The 22,974-nt window shown below is 44.1% G+C and overlaps 1 protein-coding gene across 1 annotated transcript in view; it reads right to left on the bottom strand.

The window, feature by feature from the left end:
• LOC126236133 (acyl-CoA Delta-9 desaturase-like) overlaps positions 1-22,974 on the bottom strand; it is a 155,773-nt gene that overhangs the window by 108,741 nt on the left and 24,058 nt on the right. The window contains exon 2 of the mRNA XM_049945213.1: positions 9,631-9,853. Within this exon, the coding sequence (XP_049801170.1) occupies positions 9,631-9,853 (223 nt within the window). The remainder of the gene's footprint in view (positions 1-9,630; positions 9,854-22,974) is intronic.

The raw sequence follows: 22,974 nt of genomic DNA, 5'->3' as shown, positions 1-22,974 counted from the left end.
CTTTAATAGCATTTAGCGTAAGACGGAAAAACCAGATACAGTGGCTGGATTGTTTTTTATAAATGTTTCATCTAGAAAACTAGCGACCAGTACCTCAAGCAACAAGACAACACGTTTTCGCAACTTCATTAATCGCCGAGATACAGGCATACAGTGGTTGAGCAAAAATATTGAAACACGGCGAAAAACGCGTTTTTGAATATAAATGCAGTTGCTGGCCAAGCCTACAGGTTCCGCTGTTGTATTTGACCACAAATGCTACCTGTGCAGTGTCATCAGTGCGCTGAAAGTGTCACTCATGGTCAGAACCGTGTTCAGTATAGTTGGGAGTGCGTTATGTCGGAGCTAAATGAATTCGATCGTGGCAAAACTGTTCCTGCTCGTATGGTAGATCTTTCCGTAACCGAGGTAGCCGAAGAGTCTGGTGTTTCAAGAGGCACCTTATCGAAGATTTACACGGCATACGGAGAAATCGGAATAACATCATCTGTTAAGTCACAACGGGGACGAAAGTGTGCGTTGAGTGATTTTGACGGACGGTCATTGAAGAGGATTGTAACGAAAAATAAGAGGACGGCAGCTGCAAAAGTCACTGCGGAACTGAATGTCACGCTCGCGAACACTGTCAGTACCAAAATAACACGAAGGGAGCTCAATCAGCAGGGAACTGCGACTTCATGGCGAGCTGGAATTCCAGAACCACTCATAAGTTGGGTTTGGTTGATTTGGGGGAAGAGGCTGAACAGCGAGGTCATCGGTCTAATTGGATCAGGGAAGGAAGTCGGTCGTGCCCTGTCAAAGGAGCTATACCGGCATTTGCCTCAAGTGATTTAAGGAAACCACAGAAAACCTAAATCAGGATGGCCGGACACGGGACTGAACCGTCATCCTCCCGAATGCGAGTCCAGTGTGCTAACCAGTGCGCCACCTCGCTCGGCCACTCGTAAGTAATGCAAATGACCATAGCAGGAAAATATGGTGCCGAAGCTATAAAGCCAGGGGTATGGAGCAATTGAAGAAAGTCATTTGGTCGGATGAATCGTATTTGACACTGTTTCCAACCTTTACGTCCCAAGAGGAAAACATGACGGAGGTTAGCTGATGATTTGGGTAGCCATAATGTGGAATTCCATGGTCCCCGTGGTTACTCCTGTACGTCGCATTACTGCCATGCATTATGTGACCATTTTGGCTGATCAGGTCCGTTCCAAGGTATAATGTTTGTTCTCCAGTGGTGGTACTATGCCCCAAGACAACAGGGTGCCTGTTCACACAGCTCGTATCGTCCAAGACTGGTTTTGTGAGCTCGAGGATGAATTGTCGCATCGTCCCTGGCCACAGTCGCCAGATCTCAGTATTACTGAGCCTTCGTGGTCTACTTCGTGGAGAATGGTACATGATCGCTATCCACCTCCACAAAGTTACCTGAACTTGCCACTATTTTGCAGGAAAAATGGAGTAAAATTCCCTTAAAGGCCACACAGGACCTCTATTTATCCATTCCGCGACTGCTAGAAGTTGTTTTGAGTGCCAAGGGTTTTCCTGCGCCGTATTAGCCATGGTAATATATGTGTGATGTACACGTTGTACTGTTGTTGCTGCCGTTTAAATATTGCACCACCTGGAAGTTTGCACCACTCATCACGAAACTAGGATCTCCAAGGCAAGTGATACTTGGTGTTGACTGAGGTCTAACTTACCCACTAGGGAATTTATCAACTGTTCGATACCGGCATGTTATGAACTGTACGATACCGATAAGTTCGTAACACTGTATGTTGCTTTCCGTGTCTTGTCTTGCAAAGTAAACCATTCATTTTGTATTGGTGTGCGGTAAATATGAATATACTTTAATGATGTGAAAATTACCAACTGGATTTAACTGATTGGATTTCAGAAATTTTGTGGTCAATAATACTAAACTAACAATGTATGAACCATTGTTTACAGAGTACATTTTTATATGTTCTTACGTAAAAGGAGATATTAATTAGTGGAACAAATGTGTTAATAAAAAAAACTGACTAAATAAATGTCATAGAAATGTGGAGAAATATTGCGACAAAACCAATAGAGAATAATTATGTAAAACATCAAATTTTTGACGTGCAGAAATTACTATTTGTAATGAAAAAGACATGTGATTTTTAGAAAATTAGATGCAAATGAAACATGTGAAAAATATGAGAGATGTTGTAACATAAAAACTAAACATCGTGAAGACACTTAAAGGTTTATAACTAATTTTCATGCAAGTTTGAAAACAAACAAAAAGGATCATTGTAATCGTTATTTGTTGTATTTAGGTACACCGCTGAGGCCCCTGAGGGCTATAATTTTGAGGCTGATACTTGGAGAAGACTGTTTCTGTTTGTTGTGCGAACTTCTCCGATAAATAGTTATTAAAATAACTGTCAAGTTTATTTACAATACGTTGGAATTTTACAGTTTAACAGTTCTGTCTCCACCATTGGCATATGACGCTGTGTCAGTCCACAATAACACACCAGATGATCATTCTGAGATTATCCTTTTACTATTTTTACTGGATGATTTAGATGAAATCAAATATTAAACGACGCCTTATTAAACACCGAGATTTGTGCCAACAAGTGGTTGCCGAACACACGTCACAAACAATACATACTTATGTTTGATGAAACTAAAATTGTCTTACTGGATTGCTGTCGTCAAGAAAGACGGAGAGACGGGACTAAACTACTTTAACCAGGATAGCCACTAAACCCTTTGTGGTATATCGATGCGACTGCTAAATTATGCGAGGCTACAAAGGAGTACGCCCAGTTGTATACTTTCTAATGAGGTCGACTGCGCTACTAATTTCCCCTGACGCAGATCTCAAAACCTATCAGTTACAGAAATAGCAACAAAAGAACAAATATGAACATTTCTGGCCCAGCAGATCAGCAGCATCAAGCATGGAAAGACAATGAAATACCAGAATTTGTGTGGATCAACTATTATACCGGCTTTAAATACAATGGAACAGAAAGTCAACTAGAAAAAGATGCAATTAGGCGCGGAAGACACACTCTGCGTTCTGAAAACCGAATTACAAGGAGTTCTCCCGTGATAATATTGGAATAAAAGAAAAACAGGAGGTAAAAACAATGCCATTCATATCAGCACAGCCATGATACGCAGCGTCCAGAAAATCAAGGAAAATAATAGCGTCCAGTGTAATAATGCGACTCAGTCATGGACCTTTCAACGCATACTCACATAAAATCAGTGTGATGACATGACAATTGTTGACGTAAATCACATCTCCTTTCAGTGCGAGTGTCGTGCGCAAACAGAGTCGAATTTTTATAGGAGCTCTCGAGACTTGATCACTGCCTGTCTCTTTGCACTGTACCATTTCTTGCGGAAACAAAATGGAGTGCATATGACGCCTTCGCCAGGTTCATAGCACCAGAAGACATAAAATGATCTAAAGGGAAAGAAGGACATTTAATTTTTTGAAAGGTCCGAAGCAAATAATTTAAATTAAAAAGGTTATCTGTTTATACCTAGTGTAATTGTATTTCTGTAATAATTTCCATCAGACGCCTAATTTAAGAATGTACACCCAAAAATGGCATTATGAAGATATTGAAATATAATTTTCCTGTGCGAGTGTAGAATTTCCCAGGGTACAAGTATTCTGTTGTAGTGTCACACTCATAATCTTCGAGAGACAATGGTGAGTATGCCTCTCTTCCAAAGGTGGCGGTATTTTAACGCTGCCACCTGGCAGAAAACCCGAGAGCTTTCCATCAATTATTTTCCCGTGTTTGCAAACGCTTTTGAGGCGTGCTCGCTTTTAGCAAGTATGCTAGAAGCCAATAATAGACTGCCTGAAGAAAAATAGTACACCTGGATTTTGTTCCGCTGACGGCATATGCCACTTGGGATATAGTAAATGTATTGACAGTGGTTTCAGAGTGTCCACCCCTGGTGGCTGAGTGGTCAGCGCGACGGAATGTCATATCTAACGGCCCGGGTTCGATTCCCGGCTGTGTCGGAGATTTTCTGCGCTGAGGGACTGGGTGTTGTGTTGTCCTTATCATCATCGTTTCATCCCCATCGACACGCAAGTCGCCGAAGTGGCGTCAACTTGAAAGACTTGCACCGGGCGAACGGTCTACCCGACAGGAGGCCCTAGCCACACGACATTTCCATTCATGGTTTCAGAGTCGTCCGCCAACAAACAGCGTAGTGGCATAGTTGCGAGACCGCCATCTATCTCCATCCCTTAATAGGGAATGCTGAGAGTCGGTAGGCTCAGTGTAGAGCAAACGTGCGAAGCAAACAGGCAACTATGCCAAGGGGACGCACTCGTGCTTCCTACAGCTAAATGAGTGAATTTGAAAGGTGTTGAAATGTGGCCTTCCGAGTGGCAGGACCGTCCTTTCGGGAACTGCCACACAAGTTGGACGTGCCGCGTCAGTTGCGCAGTGATGCTGGTGTCAGTGATCACGTGAACATTCTCACTCATCTAGACGAGGTTCCGGACGTCCGTGCACCACAGACAACCTCCAAGATCGTAGTATTCTAACGACGGCAGTGAAAGATCGTGCGGCTACTACAGTGAAGATAGGAGAGATAGTGAACCCAGACGTGTCAACACGATCTCTAGTGAAATGGTTGTTGGCAGTTGGACTGCGGGCAGGCACTGCTCCAACCCGTCTTCCACTCACGCCACAGCATCGACGTGCACGGCTCAGATGTTCATTTGGAAGATGTAATGGCGCGCCGTGGTCCTCAGCGATGAAAGCAGATTCTGCTCACACGCAGGTGATGGTCATTTGCACGTACGAGTAGTGCCGAAGGGCGCTGTCTCGTAGACTACATTTGTTCAAGACACACTGCCCCCGCCCCCGCAGACCATATGGTTCGAGGTGCCATGTTACAACTCTCGTATACCTTTGGTGTTCCTGCAGGGGACGCTAGCCAGCACTCGGCACCAGCAGAATATTGTTAGACCCGTTCTTCTGCCGTGCTTGCAACAGGAAGGTGATGTGTTATTCCAACAGGATAATGCTCGCCCACATGCTGCCCGTGAAACTGGGCGTCCTCTGCAAGACGTACAGCAACTTCCTTGGCAAGTACGATCTCCGGACTTGTCTCCAAGTGGGATATGATGTGACGAGAAGTGCCTCTTGCGACCCGTCTACATCTACATGACTACTCTGCAATTCACATTTAAGTGCTTGGCAGAGGGTTCGTCGAACCACAATCATACTATCTCTCTACCATTCCACTCCCGAACAGCGCGCGGGAAAAACGAACACCTAAACCTTTCTATTCGAGCTCTGATTTCTCTTATTTTATTTTGATGATCATTCCTACCTATGTAGGTTGGGCTCAACAAAATATTTTGCTATTGGGAGGAGAAAGTTAGTGACTGAAATTTCGTAAATAGATCTCGCCGCGACGAAAAACGTCTTTGCTTTAATGACTTCCATCCCAACTCGCGTATCATATCTGCCACACTCTCTCCCCTATTACGTGATAATACAAAACGAGCTGCCCTTTTTTGCACCCTTTCGATGTCCTCCGTCAATCCCACCTGGTGAAGATCCCACACCGCGCAGCAATATTCTAACAGAGGACGAACGAGTGAAGTGTAAGCTGTCTCTTTAGTGGACTTGTTGAATCTTCTAAGTGTCCTGCCAATGAAACACAACCTTTGGCTCGCCTTCCCCACAATATTATCTATATGGTCTTTCCAACTGAAGTTGTTCGTAATTTTAACACCCAGGTACTTAGCTGAATTGACAGCCTTGAGAATTGTACTATTTATCGAGTAATCGAATTCCAACGGGTTTCTTTTGGAACTCATGTGGATCATCTCACACTTTTCGTTATTTAGCGTCAACTGCCACCTGCCACACCATACAGCAATCTTTTCTAAATCGCTTTGCAACTGATATTGGTCTTCGGATGACTCTACTAGACGGTAAATTACAGCATCATCTGCGAACAACCTAAGAGAACTGCTCAGATTGTCACCCAGGTCATTTATATAGATCAGGAACAGCAGAGGTCCCAGGACGCTTCCCTGGGGAACATCTGATATCACTTCAGTTTTACTCGATGATTTGCCGTCTATTACTACGAACTGCGACCTTCCTGACAGGAAATCACTAATCCAGCCGCACAACTGAGACGATACCCCATAGGCCCGCAGCTTGATTAGAAGTCGCTTGTGAGGAACGGTGTCAAAAGCTTTCCGGAAATCTAGAAATACGGAATCAACTTGAGATCCCGTGTCGATAGCGGCCATTACTTCGTGCGAATAAAGAGCTAGCTGCGTTGCACAAGAACGATGTTTTCTGAAACCATGCTGATTATGTATCAATAGATCGTTCCGTTCGAGGTGATTCATAATGTTTGAATACAGTATATGCTCCAAAACCCTACTGAAAACCGACGTCAATGATATAGGTCTGTAGTTAGATGGATTACTCCTACTACCCTTCTTAAACACTGGTGCGACCTGCGCAATTTTCCAATCTGTAGGTACAGATCTATCGGTGAGCGAGCGGTTGTATATGAATGCTAAGTACGGAGCTATTGTATCAGCGTAATCTGAAAGGAACCTAATCGGTATACAATCTGGACCTGAAGACTTGCCCGTATCAAGCGATTTGAGTTGCTTCGCAACCCCTATGGTATCTACTTCTAAGGAACTCATGCTATCAGCTATTCGTGTTTCAAATTCTGGAATATTCCATTCATCTTCCCTGGTGAAGGAATTTCGGAAAACTGCGTTCAATAACTCCGCTTTAGCGGCACAGTCGTCGGTAACAGTACCATCGACACTGCGCAGCGAAGATATTGACTGCGTCTTGCCGCTTGTGTAGTTTACATACGACCAAAATTTCTTTGGATTTTCTACCAAATTTCGAGACAATGTTTCGTTGTGGAACCTATTAAAGGCATCTCGCATTGAAGCCCGAGCCAAATTTCGCGCGTCTGTAAATTTTAGCCAATCTTAGGGATTTCGCGTCCTTCTGAACTTCGCATGCTTTTTCCGTTGCCTCTGCAACAGAGTTCGGACCTGTTTTGTGTACCACGGGGGATCAGTACCATCTCTTACCAATTTATGAGGTATGAATCTCTCAAATGCTGTTGCTACTATATCTTTGAAGTTGAGCCACAACTAGTCTACATTTGCATAGTCAGTTCGGAAGGAATGGAGATTGTCTCTTAGGAAGGCTTCTAGTGACACTTTATCCGCTTTTTCAAATAAAATTATTTTGCGTTTGTTTCTGGTGGATTTGGAAGAAACGGTATTGAGCCTAGCTACAACGACCTTGTGATCACTAATCCCTGTATCAGTCATGATGCTCTCTATCAGCTCTGGATTGTTTGTGGCTAAGAGGTCAAGTGTGTTTTCGCAACCATTTACAATTCGCGTGGGCTCGTGGACTAACTGCTCGAAATAATTTTCGGAGAAAGCATTTAGGACAATTTCGGAAGATGTTTTCTGCCTACCACCGGTTTTGAACAAGTATTTTTGCCAACATGTAGAGGGAAGGTTGAAGTCTCCACCAACTATAACCGTATGAGTGGGGTATTTATTTGTTACGAGACTCAAATTTTCTCTGAACTGTTCCGCAACTATATCATCAGAGTCTGGGGGTCGGTAGAAGGAGGCAATTATTAACTTAGTTCGGCTGTTAAGTATAACCTCCACCAATACCAATTCGCACGGAGTATCTACTTCGACTTCACTACAAGATAAACCACTACTGACAGACACAAACACTCCACCACCAATTCTGCCTACTCTATCTTTCCTGAACACCGTCTGAGACTTCGTAAAAATTTCTGCAGAACTTATTTCAGGCTTTAGCCAGCTTTCTGTACCTATAACGATTTCAGCTTCTGTGCTTTCTATTAGCGCTTGAAGCTCAGGGACTTTCCCAGCACAACTACAACAATTGTTACAAGTACGTGAATAAGTCGGGCAGGTGTGGCATAGCGTATCCCAGGACAGTACTCGCCATCTGTACGATGGACTGGAAGACAGTGTCAACGCCTGCATCGCCGCACGTGGAGGCTGCACCATGTACTGATGTGGGTCGATACCTGGTACCCCAGAACTGCTTGTGCTACTGGTCTGTAAATGTAACCATTTCATGTGTTCCACACGCACTTTTGCCACAATAAATCTTGAGTGAATTGGAAATCATTGAAAGGGTGTACTACTTTTTTCAGCAGTGTAAATAATAAATAAGTCGATATTATCTCTGGTAGTATATGTGAATTCGTTCACCTTTCCATGATTTTACCACGACGTGATTCGCTTGACTGTTAGATACGATATATCACCTCTGCACTCGTTTGATAGCTCCTGAAGAGGACGACGAACGAGGAGGTTCAAGTTCGAGTTAGAATTTAAACTTAACCCGGCAAGGAAACCGAGATTAAGTTATCCGAGGGTCAATAATTGATAGTGCAGATATTATGTACAATACAAGCTGCGTATTTACTACGGAAACAATATATACAACCAGTCAGATTATCTTCTGGGTGATCGATAACGGAAGTTTTGACTTTGAAATATTTATCCAGTCCCATTTAAGCATAAATGTTGACACAAAGTTTATCGTTAAACAAGACGTTTGCTGAATAGAATGGAGATTCCAAAATAGGAAGACGCCAAATACAACGAAAATTAAAGAATGAAGATTAGAATTTAACGCCCCATCGCAGACAAGATCATTAGAAACGAGAACAAGCTATAAGAGACATTCAAATGAAAATGAGACAGATGGGAAAAAGTAAGTGAAATGTTTATTATTTCAAAAGTAGTCGCTGTAACTGTTAATACATTTATCCCACTGAGAGACAAGACGGCGTACGTCTTCATGGAAAAATGTTTGCGACTGCCTGCGGAAGCGTTATTGTATTCAAGCATGCAGCTCTTTGTCCGTAGCAAATCGACGCTCAATGATGTCTTTCTTCAGGGCTCCAAAAACATAGAAATAGCATGGCGAGAGATCGGGACTGTATGGAGGATGTATGAGGACTTCCCAACGAAACGTCTGCAGAGTAGTCCAAATGACAATGGAAACATGTGAACTCGTCGCTATCTCTCCCCATGCGATTTCCGTATTTTTGGAGTCCTGAAGAAAGAAATCCGTGGATATCAATTTGCTTCGGCCGAAGAGGTACACGCCTGGGTACAGTCGTTTTTTTATAACGGTCCCCTAGACTTAGAACTACTTTAACCTAACTAACCCAAGGACATCACACACGTCCATGACCGAGGCAGGATTCGAACCTGCAGCAGCGCAGTTCCGGATGGAAGCGCCTAGAACCTCTCGGCCACAGTAGCCGGCTATAGTCGTGGTTCCAAAGCCAAGAGCAAACATTTTTCTATGAATAAATTGACCAACTTGTCTCACAGTGGGACAATTCTGTTAACAGTTATGCCGATTGCTTTTTAGATAATAGACAGCATACTTTTTCCATTTGTCTCGCTTTATTTTACTGCCGCTATAAAATGATCTGTGGATAAATAAACAGGCAACTAACTAACTAAATGACACAGTGCACTTTCTAGACACTCTGTACATCTTGTGAAACTACGTCGTCTGCTCCGTGACTTACCCCATATTGTGGTGGCGAGTTTGGCCGATGTCAAGGTCAGCCAGAAGCCGTAGAGGAATCCTGTGTGCAGGAAGAGCTGCACGATGAGGTCCAGCCAGCGGATGCGAGGCTGGTAGGGCACGAACGTCTTGGAGTCAGCGGCCGCCCCAGGTACCGAACCCGCGCCCGCGCCGTCGTCCGCCGGCGACGCCGCTTCACCTGACGTCATCTCCGTGGCGCCCATCTGCAACACCAGCCGAGACCGCACCGTTACTCCTGCCACTCGTCAACGCCGTACGACAGGCAACCACTCAGCGCTGCTGTTATGCATGCAGTCTAAGCTGCTACGCGCAGCCGCTCTACCTGCTGTTCCAACATGCCATGCTAGTGACCAGTCCTGCGAAACAGGACACCGTCTCACCATTGTGGCATCAATTTATGAGTTAAATATTTCTTGCCTCGTGATCTCACACGGATTAAATGAACGTGATCGATTTTAATTGTAATGAAGGCGTTTAAAGGACTTATGAATTATTCCATTGTTTACCAGTGGTTACTCTGTGAAACCACGTTTTCTAGGTCGAGTACCTAGTTACCAATACGAAATAATAAAGTTTACTGAAAGCTACTAACCTCTAGCAGACACCTCCAAAGCTCTGCGTTTAATAGTACAAATTTCAAGTTTTTCCTGGCTTCAACAACACCATTGTAGGCCATTCTTCTCTGTGCTCCACTGTCTGTAAGTCGTTTCTTGTTTGTGATTATACAATCCAGACACTTTAAGTTTTCGTTGATAGTAAATGTTTATGTGTTTCCAAATTGTGTTTTGTGTTCCGCAAGCCACGTGTGGTTTCAGTTCGTAAGCACTGGCAATTAAGGTTCAAAATGATTCAAATGGTTCTGAGCACTATGGGACTTAACTTTCGAGGACATCAGTCCCCTAGAACTTAGAACTACTTAAACCTAACCTAAGGACATCACACACATCCATGCCCGAGACAAGATTCGAACCTGCGACCGTAGCGGTCGCGCGGTTACAGACTGTAGCGCCTAGAACCGCTTGGCCACTCCGGCCGGCCGGCAATTAAGGGCGAAGTTATCTTTTCTACTCTATTTGCTGCTGACCAGTGACATATATCAGCTATGGGATGAATTATCAGTGATCTCCTACACTGACAAAGTGAACCGGTGGCTTGTCATAATGTGGGATTTTCTTGACGGGGATGTACCCAAATGGGAGCATAATCTTCAGTGAAATTAATGCATACGACAGAACCAGGGTGAAGAAGCCGTAGCAAGGCTTGTGGCGGAATCAGCGAGTTAGCCAACTTTCCTTCTTCTTTTTGCTAGGTTTTTTTTCTATGTGGGCGGGGTACTCTTTCCCAGGGTTTGCCAATTTCATGTTATTACTTAACTTTGTGGCCGGAAGCCCTTGTTGTCGTCACAGTCTTCAAGGTAAGATAAGTGAGGGAAGTCGTGTTTCTCCAATTATTGGGCTATAAACTCTATTTTTCACTTAATCTCCGTTCATTTCCATGGCCTTACCCCACCTTCGTGTGACAGTCTGTATGGCCCAACTGTATTGGTGTCAGTTCTTCTTGCGTCAAATACTTCCTCAACATTGCTGTAGTAATACTCATGTAGTCTGTCCTCAAGTGGCCCGAAGAGATGGAAGTGAGAAGGTACAGGATCCGGGCTGTAGGACTGATGAGGAAGAAAAGTCCACGGAAAGTTTGAGATCTTTTGTCAGGTGCGCAGACCTGGATGTGGCTTTGCGTAATCTTTTCTTCAGTTTCCCAAGAGTCTCACAAGAGACTTCTGAGTTGATTTCTTGACCACGAGGAAGTATATCAAACAGAATAACCCCTTCAGTGTCACGACTTTACCAACTGAATGTACTGTTCTGAACGTCTTCGAACGAGACGTTGTGTGATGCCAATTGACTGCCGTTTTGTTTCGGGCTCAAAATTGGGAATTCATGTTGGATCGCCTTTGACAATATTTCTCAAGAAATGTTCACCATCAGTCTCATAACGAGAAAATAATTCGGCAGAGATATTACTTTTTTTCTCTTTATGCTCTTCAGCTAGACATGGTGCGATCTACTGGACACAAATCTACACTGACTGACGGGCAAATGTGTCTACACCACCTACAGAGATGTCAAGTTGAGCACTGAGTTGCATGACTGATAATCGTCGGCCATCTCGAGTAAGAGTGGCTACAAGTTGCAGCATTGCAGGCATCACAGACTTTTGCGGCCGCCCTCCGAGTCGGAGATCAGACAATTTTCCTCCTCGTTATGATGACAACAGACACTTCGTCCAGCAACTTTACGGCTTTTATCCACTGCCCGGTATCCGTAGACATTCTGTAAACGCCTGTGAATGTTTGCGATTGTCTGGTTTTTCGCCAAAAGAAATTAAATAGCTGCTCTTTGCTTGGAACGCACCTCAGTTACCGACGTCATTCTGAAGACTTGTCACTCCACTGCCAACTTCCGGGAGTTAACGGGAATATATGAAGTGATGCGGGAATTTTTGCGGATGTCGCAAACAAAATGATAATTTTTTGAGCCAAAACACGCCAAGAAATAACGTATAGCATTATTTATTGAACGCCCCTCGTATTTTAACTGTTTTTGTACAGTGTTCTCTGTGACAGAATTTGGGGAACAGCCCAGTATTTGCATAAAGGAACGTGGAAAACCGCCTAAAGACCACAATCGGACTGGCCGGTGTACCACAGCGCGGTCGTTAATCTGTCGCGTGGATTCAATCCGTGTCTGCCACAGCTCCCCGTCCCGCCAGCTTGCGCGCTGAAAGTCACGCTATATGAGCAGGTCCAGTGTGTTCGCCGAGAACTAGCGAAAATAAAACATCAACGGGATTAGGAACCAACTACTTCTGAGTGGGGCGTCGTAAATTTAGCCTCAGGTATGTAAAATGAGAAGCAAAAAGATTGCCCGATCCAGTAATTTAGAGTCCAAGAACAGAGCATTGCGCATGCCCAAGTTTAGAAGTGCCAGTGTTCACAACACTAGCGGTCTGTGGAGCTTCAGCTTCGTATTTACATCGCCAGATAGAAACAATATAATAGTCACGATACAGTACAGGTCGAGATTCAGTGCAATTTAACTCATCGTATCATTTCTTTTGAAAATCGTTGTTCGAGTACGTAGAAACGGTTGAAATATAAGAACACCACATCGATAGAATTACTACGACGAGCATTTCACATCTGTTTCAATGTCTGAGTGGATAGGTTGACGGTTTACGAACGTGAAGGACGAGCATTTGAATCTAACTGGTATCAGTTGTCATTTCCTTTTATTTTGACCTGTGCAGCTAATATTTTAAACCTTAATTCACTACAAATTGTGCAGTTGTGGGTTTTCTATGTTTCACATTCTTTCAAATGATTCCATTTTATAATTGTCTAATGTTTAAACAAACAGACAAATGGTCATAGTAAAAATATTGAAAATGGATGTTTTTTTTTTTTTTTTTTGTAATTACTTCGCCCACCACCTGATATCTCTATAGTTTTCAGCTAAGAGAAACGTATCAGCGGATTTGGTGTACGTCATAGGTCAGCTTCAAAATGGCTGATGCGAATGTTCGCGAGCGAATAACTGCTCTGTCTGAAAACAATGCTAGTGCATCTGAGACAGGGCGTCTCGAAGGATCCAAGCTGTTGTTGATGCCAATGACACGTGGACAAAATACTGAAGCTATACGTAGCCTACTCTTCAGTTTATTTTGTTTCATTTCTCTGTAAAAGGCCTACGTAATTATTAGGCCAACAATATTAATTTCAAAACACAAATCTACTTGCTACTATACAATTATTTGTATTTTTATGGGAGGTTAGATGAATATCACCCTCTAAGGAATATTATTTGTATTTTTGTAGGAGATTAGGTGAATGTCAGCCCTCAAGGATGATTATTTTTATTGTTATGGGAGGTCAGATAAATTTTATCTTCCAAGGAAAATTAGGTGCAGACATCAAATACACAAACCATAATTAATTATTTACTGAAGAGAATATTGAAAAAAGTAAAAAAAAAAAAACAATAAAATATTATTTAGTAACAAGAAGTAAACAGCTACCAAGGAGCTACCTCTCTCTCCTTTTAACCGCAACGCTCGAATAGGCATACCATAGTTGAAGAACGAATATTTAACTGGCAACAGGTACTGGAAGGCACATCCAACCGCACGTATAAACCGCACGTAAGGACTTAGAAAAATATGCCAGTCCGCTGATACGTTTCTTGTAGCTGAAAACTACAGAGACACAAGGTGGCGACTGAAGTAATTACAAATAAAAACATCCATTTTCAATATTTTTACTGTGACCATTTTTCTGTGTGTTTAAAGAGTAGACTACAGTAAAATGGAATCTTTTGAAAGAATGTGGAACCTTGAAAAGCCTACAACTGCAAACTCTGTAGCGAATTAAGGTTTAAAATATTACCTGCACAGGTCTAAATAAAAAGAAAGAACAACAGTGTCCAGTTAGATTCGAATTCTCGTCCTTTATGTTCGTAGACTGTCAACCTATCCACTCAGCCATTGAAACAGATGTAAACCGGTCGTCGTCGTACTAATTCTACCGACATGGAGTTCTTATATTTCAACCGTTTCTACTTGCTCGAATAATGATTTTCAAAAGAAATGATACGATGAGTTAAATTACAACGAGTCTCGACGTATACTGTATCCTATTATATTGCTTCTATTTGACGATGTAAACAACAAGCTGAAGCTCCAAAGACCGCTAGAATAGCGAACAGTCACTTCTGAACTTGGGCATGTGCAATGCTCTGTTCTTGGACTCTAAATTTTTCGGACCGAGCAATCTTTTTTTCCTTTCATTGTACAAGACCGATCATAAAAACTGCAACACGATGAAGACGGCGTTCAGTGAACGTCAGTCTGGCACGAGGTTTACGAAGTGCTTGGATATATAGATGACTAGCATTTAACAGCAGCTGCACGAAATAAGGTGCAGTAACTTTATCTACGCCGTAAATATAAAAGAAAATATTGCGCTGGTGTTTCTCATTCAGAAATCCCAGAAGTCGATTATTTGTGAGAACATGGTGATATGCCTCGCGTAAAAAAGCAGAAACGTATACCCCAGAAATCAAATGCTTCTTTTAGCGTTCCCCCAGGAAGAAATCTATCCCCAGAAAAGATCTGTTAGCTATTACATATATGCCCTTCAGCCATATAATATTACACAGGATGTTAAAAAAAATGTTCGAATTCTTTGAGAGGTGGTAATACTCATCGAAATAAGAAAAATAAGTCCAATAAACATGTGTCCAGAGACACACACTTTCCGAGATAAACACGTGTTAATAGGAAGGGCTGCGAGATGCTTGGTTGTGGATATTGGCACAGTCGTTGCGTTGGCGCTCCGTCAAATGTGTCGGCAGTGTCTTACGATGCCTTTCTCACAGTACACAGCCTACTATTAGGTGGTCTGCAATCAGTTGTGCGGTTCGAGTTGCGTTGTAAGCTACGTTAGTTTTCGTCGGGTTTGTGTGCTTATCGTACAGTACTGTCAATCCTATGTGCGTAACATGGTGTTTAACTTCTTCCAAACGCGGATTCACTTATTTGTTTACTGTTATTCCACTGCTTGTATTTAGAAATGGTGTAGTACTTTTACATTTTCTCTCTTCCACCACTTGTTAGCAATGGATGCCTACTACTCGACAAGTTAAATGGGGGATATGATATTCTGCTGTGGTTTAGCAAATGGGAGTAGCCTACAAGCCCGCGTCCTGTACACTGAAAAATATTCACATCGCAGAGTGCCCTCTGATAAGCTTTACGGCAGACTTTTCCAGTGTCTGAGGGACACAGGAACCCTTGCACCTCGGAAGACTGACAGTGGAAGGGCTCGCACAGTCTGCACACCTGACATGGAGGAGGAGCGTGTGCTACGTTTGGTGGAAAAAAAACCTGAGACGACTGTATTATGTTTAGCAGTAGCAGAAGGCGTGTCTCACTTCCTTACCTGGTGCGGTACTTAACGAGCAATTGCTATACCCATATCGTCAACAAAGCGTCCAGGCCCTAAGGCCACAGGATCATCATGGCAAACGGCGGTTCTGTCAATGGATGTTGCACAAGTGTGCCGCAGATTCACTGTTCACATCCAACATTTTATTTACCGATGAAGCAGGGTTCACAAGAGATGGTGTTGTGAATTTCCATAAACAGCATGTACGGGCAAATGTAAATCCCCAAGCAATTCAGGAAAGAGGGCAGAACGCCGATTCTCAATCAACGTATGGGTAGGCGTACCTGGCGATAGATTAATAGGGCCATACGTGTTACCACAAGGGTTAACTGGGGCGCATTATCTGGACATCCTCATTAAAGTTTTGCCTACTTTGCTGGAGACTGTGCCAGTGCAGCAACGAAAACAAATGTGATTCATGCACTCTTCGTTACAACATGCGCTGTCATCTGACGCAGGCATTTCAGGACTGCTGGATTGGTCGGGGTGAGCGAGGAGTGGCGGGGGAGGCACACCTTGGCCTGCTCGTTCCCCTGACCTCAATCCCCTAGATTTTTGGTTATGGGGGCACTTGAAGGAATTGGTGTACGCTATGCCAATCAACGGTATGCGCATACTAGCGGATCACGTCTTCAATGCGTGCCAGCAGGTACAACAAAAACCGGGTATACTTCACAGAGTGCGTCATTCCTTAGGCCGAAGGGCAGAGGCGTGTATTGTCATAAATGGACGCCATGTTGAACAGTTCCTGTAAACACGTGTTTATCACAGAAAGTATGCATTACCGGACTCATGCTTACTGGATTTATCCCAGAAGAATATGCATTTCGGGACCCATGTTTATTGTACTTCTTGTTTCGATGATTACTGCCACTTCTCAAAGTATACGACACTTTGGCTGGCGAATCTTCTGTATTTTGGGCGTAGTATCAGGAACTTCAGCCTATGAGCTGCATGATGCAGGTGTGCCAACACCATGCAGCTGCCCGCATCTCGTGGTCGTGCGGTAGCGTTCTCGCTTCCCACGCCCGGGTTCCCGGGTTCGATTCCCGGCGGGGTCAGGGATTTTCTCTGCCTCGTGATGGCTGGGTGTTGTGTGCTGTCCTTAGGTTAGTTAGGTTTAAGTAGTTCTAAGTTCTAGGGGACTTATGACCACAGCAGTTGAGTCCCATAGTGCTCAGAGCCATTTGAACCATGCAGCTAAGAGAGCTCACTTCTCCGGGAAGTAGGGTTAGCTCATTAAGAGGCGCGAGTATGTCAAGATGGTTTGATTTGAATATCTTTAAAGCTGTCAGATAATCCGAAAAGCTAGTTCCCTTCATTGACATCGCTAACTCCGTCGAGGATAGATTCGCATTTTTTGTGTTATGATAGGAGCATTTTTCATTCAGGCTCCCAACTTTTACTCTAACATAATTTTGACATTATACCGCCATAGATTTTTTTGACTCGGCTGACGACTGATCAGACATAGTTTTTTTTTATTTATAGAAGTGGCGAGCTTCGAAAACCTCCCACAAAATGGTGTTTTTTTGTATGTTTTTGCACGTATAATCTGAACGGGGCACATACAAAAGGTGTCATTATATGAACATTAATTTTAGCCTAATTAAAATTTTTGCAAAAGGAATTAATCTATTCGCAGAGTTTCCCTGTGCGCCAGCCCCGCCTCGTCGTTCAAACTTTGCTTAATGTACTGTAACATAGATACAGTGAGACAGAGGTACGAATGGCTATATAAATGGCCGCTGGTCCGGGCTAAACCAAAAACTTTTCATCCCATATTCCTAGCTCAAATAGGAAGCGACCAGCGAGCAGTGAGACTCCCCCCTCCCCACGAACCGCAATTCTGGTTCAAATGGCTCTAATCACTATGGGACTTATAAAACATCTGAGGTCATCAGTCCCCTAGACTTAGAACTACTTAAACCCAGCTAACCTAAGCATATCACACACATCCATGCCCGAGGCAGGATTCGAGCCTGCGACAGTAGCAGCAGCGCGGTTCCGGACTGAAGCGCCTAGAACCGCTCGGCCACAACGGCCGGCCCGCAATTCTGCGTGGAGCCTTTTCGGACATATGTGATACAGCGCTTCCGCGCTTTAACGATAGGAGTGGAACCAAGATTGGACTCTGTCGGCCTCCCTTAGTGGTTCCTCTCCAGTCAATTAATTTTTCTATCTTTACAGTTGTTAAGTGTAATTCAGACCAGTTGTGTATAAAATCATTAATTCCATAAAACCAACTCTTATAGCCACTGGCGTAAATCTGTCACTAATTGTGATATTGGAGAACTCGGTGCAGTGTGTAACAGCACGTAGTCGATATATAGCCTTTCGGAATGGCTTGCATGTGACGGAGCTTCAGAAGCAGCTCTTGTGGGCCCACGGTTCTGAGGATTCGACGCCGGCGCCGCCCCCGCCGTCCAATCGATAGGGCGGTCGCGCCGCCGCGGCCGCTGACTGTCGGCGGCCGTTTGCTGACGGCTGACGACTGACGGCTGATGGATGCCCCCTGAAAGGCCACAGGCGGCCAAATGTCGCCGCCGCGGCAGCCAGCGAGTGCTCTCTGTCAAAAGTCGAGTCCTCGGGGCCACGTTCCTGCAGTGGAGGGCGCCGCGGTTGCGCCGAAGGAAGGGAGCGAGGTGTCATCAGACGTGAAGTACGAATTCGTGTTTTGTCACGAAGGGGAAAGAAGTGGACAGTATCTTTTAAGCGATTGAAGAAAATACTGAGAAACCTAAATCTTGATTGCCGGTCGCCCTCCCATCCAGTATCTTAACCACTACACCACCTCGCTCGATAGTTTCGCCGAAATTTCTCCATGGTCACCCGTCAGTCTCTCTGACTGCCATACGAACGGGAGAATAGAAAGTACAAGTCTTATTACGGTCGATGGGGACGTCGTACTGTGACATTTAAACGTCGTGCAGCACTGAAAATTCCTGGCAGATTAAAACGGACGGCGATCCGAACCCTATACTTTGCATTTTGCGGTCAGTATTCTTAACCAGCACAGCCGAGTCGGTCTAGCATGCGTTTTTAATCTGCCAAATGGATTCAGAGCTCCCTGTTGAGTGAAAGATTCATTCCGGAAACATTACCCATGTTGCAGCTAAGCCACTTCTCCCCAACATCTATTCTTCTGGGAGTGCTATTGCAACTGAACAGCCAGGATAACTCCTGTGGAGATTGGATAGTAGAACAGAGGGGCCGGCAAAAATGACTCTGTGAGTGAGGGTCGTAAATGGTGTCTCGAGAGCTCAGCTGATGGGGGGTTGTCTGCGACTGGTAACGCTCCAGAATAGAGATCCGGTCTGGTCCACACGATTTTAGAAAAAAAAGTTTTTCGTTGCAGAGACGGTGACTGACTTATTATAAGGTATTATTTTTTCCTCATTCACTTTTTTATGATCCAATCATAACCAGTTTCGGCCTTCAAAGGGCATATTCGTATGCTATGGACGGCATTTGATGAACAAGTGTTCATGCGTTGAAGGCCCAAACTGGTTATGATTGTATCATAAAGAATTATTGAGTCAAAAATAAAAAAAATAATATCTTACACAAAGTTTTAACTTGTCAGGAAGTTCCAAAACAGCGCATACTCGGCTAAGCACCGCATTGTTGGCTGCGATATACTATAAAGGGTCATGGGCCAAATCAGAAAATTTTCGTTATTGGTAACCATGACGAACTCCGAAGTGTCGGGGTTAGGCTTTAAATGCAGCTGAGACGACTTTTCTCACCTCCGTATCTAGGTGTAACAGACAGCACCCGCCTGTCCTGTATCATCCAAAACGGAAAGAAGATCTTATCAGCCGGAGTACGGACTATTTGGGCAGCATACTTCCATGAAGTATCCCTCCAGCTCACCAGGACTCGAACTGTTATCGGAGGAAGCGATCTACGAAATCCGTTGACTCGTTTTGGCATGTTGTTCGTAAAGGCCACAGATCCCATCTGTTCAAGCTGAGTCGCCCAACCCAGAACTAACTGAGCGTATGTGTGGCATAAAGAACATCAAACGTTTCTGCCCAGCAAACTCAGGTCGCAACGGTATGACGTTGTCAATGGCAGATTGGCGATGGGAGAGAAACTATTTCAAATCGCGATGGAAGTGGACCCATATTCCTCCATAAATTGTGCTTACTAGACACCCTAGTCTTCTAGGTTCTTTTGTGCACAGATCAAAACAAAATATGGTCATTTATCCATAAAAGAATGGCACATATTACCCACACGGCACCTTCAGCAATATGACTGTGAAATGTATTACGACTGGACTGGTACTTCCAGCCAGCTGCAAAGCATAACAGCTATATGTGGTGCATGGCTCACTTTGACTGTTACGTACATACAGGATCAACAACAGGCACAACGGACATTAGGGACGATTTAATCCAGAAACGATGGTTACTAATCAAATAAGCTGCAACAGAAGTATGAAGTGTATTATTGCTTTTTCTGAAGAAATAATGTTGCTTAAGTAAACAGTAATTTCGTATGTATGGCATGATTGGTTGGGAGCTCCTCAATGTTCAACCGCCTGTTTTCAAGTTCTTTCAATTGGAGCCACTGCGGCGCCTTGAGCACCCATAATTTACTCCAGTAATTCTACTGGGGAAGGAGGCTTACAGGTTAAGTTGCGGTCCGAACCACGTGTCGTTCCTGGTACAGCTTTACATCACTGTGAGGTGAATGCTAGCGTATGGGGAGACAGCAACCGGTGTCCGATCAGGATTCGATCCTGCGACCTTGCAGTTTCCAGACTTGCACTTTTTTTGATTTCCGGAAAGGTTTACTTTACCTGTCTACCTAAGGAAGATGGACTCTGAGTCGTGCCAACTTGCATGGGTTGCTGGCGCCACGGCCCAGCGATATCCGGCCGCTATCGATCATCACGGCCCGCCGCGAAGATCTTTGATGGCGGTTTGACCCACATTTTTGGGATTGAAATGCCAGACACAAAAGCACGGTAGGAGTTGGTCATCGGTGCACTTTTGGAATGGTGGTTCTGAGGAGTTGAATTTGAGCGAGGTATACGAGCTACCAGCGAGAGGACGGAAATGGGCCATCGGTATGTCTTGCACGGGGCATCCCAGCCCGTCATTCCTGGTTGTCGTGCCATACAGCAGGCGACCGTCAGGTTGGTATCCCATATTTGTCCGGGGAGACTCCAGACAGGTCTTCCGCCTGTAATCTCATTGACTGGAGCAGAATTGTCTTCGGCGATGAGTCTCGCTTGGAATCAAACCCCGATGACCAGCGATGATATGTTTGGAGACGTCCCAGACGGTGGGATACCAACCCGACTGTCGTCCACCAAAGGGGGCGACAGCCACGAGTGATGGTCTGGGGTACTTTCATTTCATAGCGGGACCCCTTTGGTCGTCACCCGCGGCACTCTTACAGTACAACCGTACTTCGACAATATTCCACGCCCCGTTTTGTTGCGTTTCATGACAAGCCATCCTGGGTCTACATTTCAGCAAGATAATGCCTGATGCGCATGGCGACAGTTTCTTACATTTGTCTTCATGCTTGCGAAATCCAGCCTTGGCGAACAAAGTCAGATCTCTCCAGAAGTGAGAAAATTTGGAGCATTATGGGCAGCGCCCTCCTACCAGTACATCACGTCTACCAGTTGCCATCCCAATCGGAAATTCCTTCGTGGTTTGTTGTTTTTCTTGTCTTAGAGTGTATCTGTTTTTCATGAGGAAGCACATTTTAGTTTTCAGAAGACTTATCCAAGCAGTCTGGAAGACACTTCAAAAATATTCTTACAAGCTACAAACTTGAGTCGATTAATTGTTTTTTTATGACTAGCAACACACTTACCTGAAGTGGGTGTTAAGAAAAGTGGCGTTGCGGTTTGTAAGGGGAAAGAAAATAAAGCACGCTTGTGTGATGGCACTCGAATATCAGAAGCAGCCCGTTTAAAGCCTCGTGGTGAAAGAAATTTTCCCCACCTGACAGTTTGTACCTGGGGGATGTGTAGAGAGACGGTGACAATGTTTCTGATCACTGGGATTTTCTCCAATGTCGTCGTCTAAATCCCAAATTTCTCCACGGTGTCTCGTCGTATGAAGGAGTGGCTAATTTTGATGGTGTTCCGTCTAACGGAGGGGCGTGTTCGTGGAAGAAAGGTGCCTCAGTACACAGTGAAAGAAAAACTTCCAGTTGGGCGTCCGGGCCAAGAATGCAATTCATCTCTTCTCTTTCATTATTCTGTTGTGGTGAATGGTGTGTGGTAGACCGTGGCACACCTTTGATCTGTTCATGTCAACATGACAGAGAAAGAAAGAAGAAGCTTCGAATATGAAACCCAGTTCTCACTCACAGATTACTCTGGAGTAGCACCACGCTTAAATACCCCTCTGCCTATAGGATCACCGTTAACAGCGTCGTACCATCACTCCATGAGACTCAATACAGGTTTGGCATTTAGGCCAGGGCCTTGCAGCACAGTGTGGTTGTCAGCAGCACCTAGCAACCAAGTACCTGTGTTGAAAATTTCTTCCACTTCCAGAAATTGAACCGGTTATCATCATTAAACGCAGAAGACAGGGGTACACACTGAAAGCGTTCATTGAGTGTCTGTACAAGACAGGTGAAGTGTCTGATATCGTGACAGTAGATGAAATGGGTGTCGATTTAGAGGGCATAGTTGTTTCGGTATCAGAAGTCTGACAGAGGTCTGCAAGATTTGCTGTCTAACAAGGGACAGGGAGTAGGTAACATTCCTTCGGAATTTCTAAAACTATATGAGGAAGTGATAATCGACCGATTATCTAGATTAATTCGTAACATCGGTAAAGCTCGAGACATATCATAGGACTTTCAGAAGAATATTACCCATACAATGCCGAAGAAAGCAAATGCAGATAAATGCGAGACCTAGCGGACAATCGGCTAGACCATGACCGGAAAGATATACAAAAAAATGGAAAACATAAGTCAGGATTTGTTCAATGGGGATCAGTTCCTTGTGAATTATAGGGAAAGACTGGGAACACACAGTATGTACAAGAACTAAGAGGCAACAATAAAATAGAAAACCAGGAGAGAAGTGTTCGGATTAAAAAGGGGATAAGACAGGGATGCACTCTCTCTCCTCTGCTGTACAACCTATGTGTCGAAGAACCACTGAAGGATTTAGAAATCGATTTAGTGAAGAGGTGTAATTTTTTAAGTAAAAAGGAAGGAAGATTAAGTTTTAATATGCCATCGACCACAAGAAGCTCAGTGGTTTCATTAGACCCGGAGATTTATCAGTGGTAGCGATTTCAACTGTTTCTTAATGTGAATTGCAGCAGAGTG

This window comes from Schistocerca nitens, chromosome 2 (assembly GCF_023898315.1).
Source record: "Schistocerca nitens isolate TAMUIC-IGC-003100 chromosome 2, iqSchNite1.1, whole genome shotgun sequence".
NCBI lineage: Eukaryota > Metazoa > Arthropoda > Insecta > Orthoptera > Acrididae > Schistocerca > Schistocerca nitens.
This window is presented reverse-complemented; position numbering and strand designations above follow the sequence as displayed.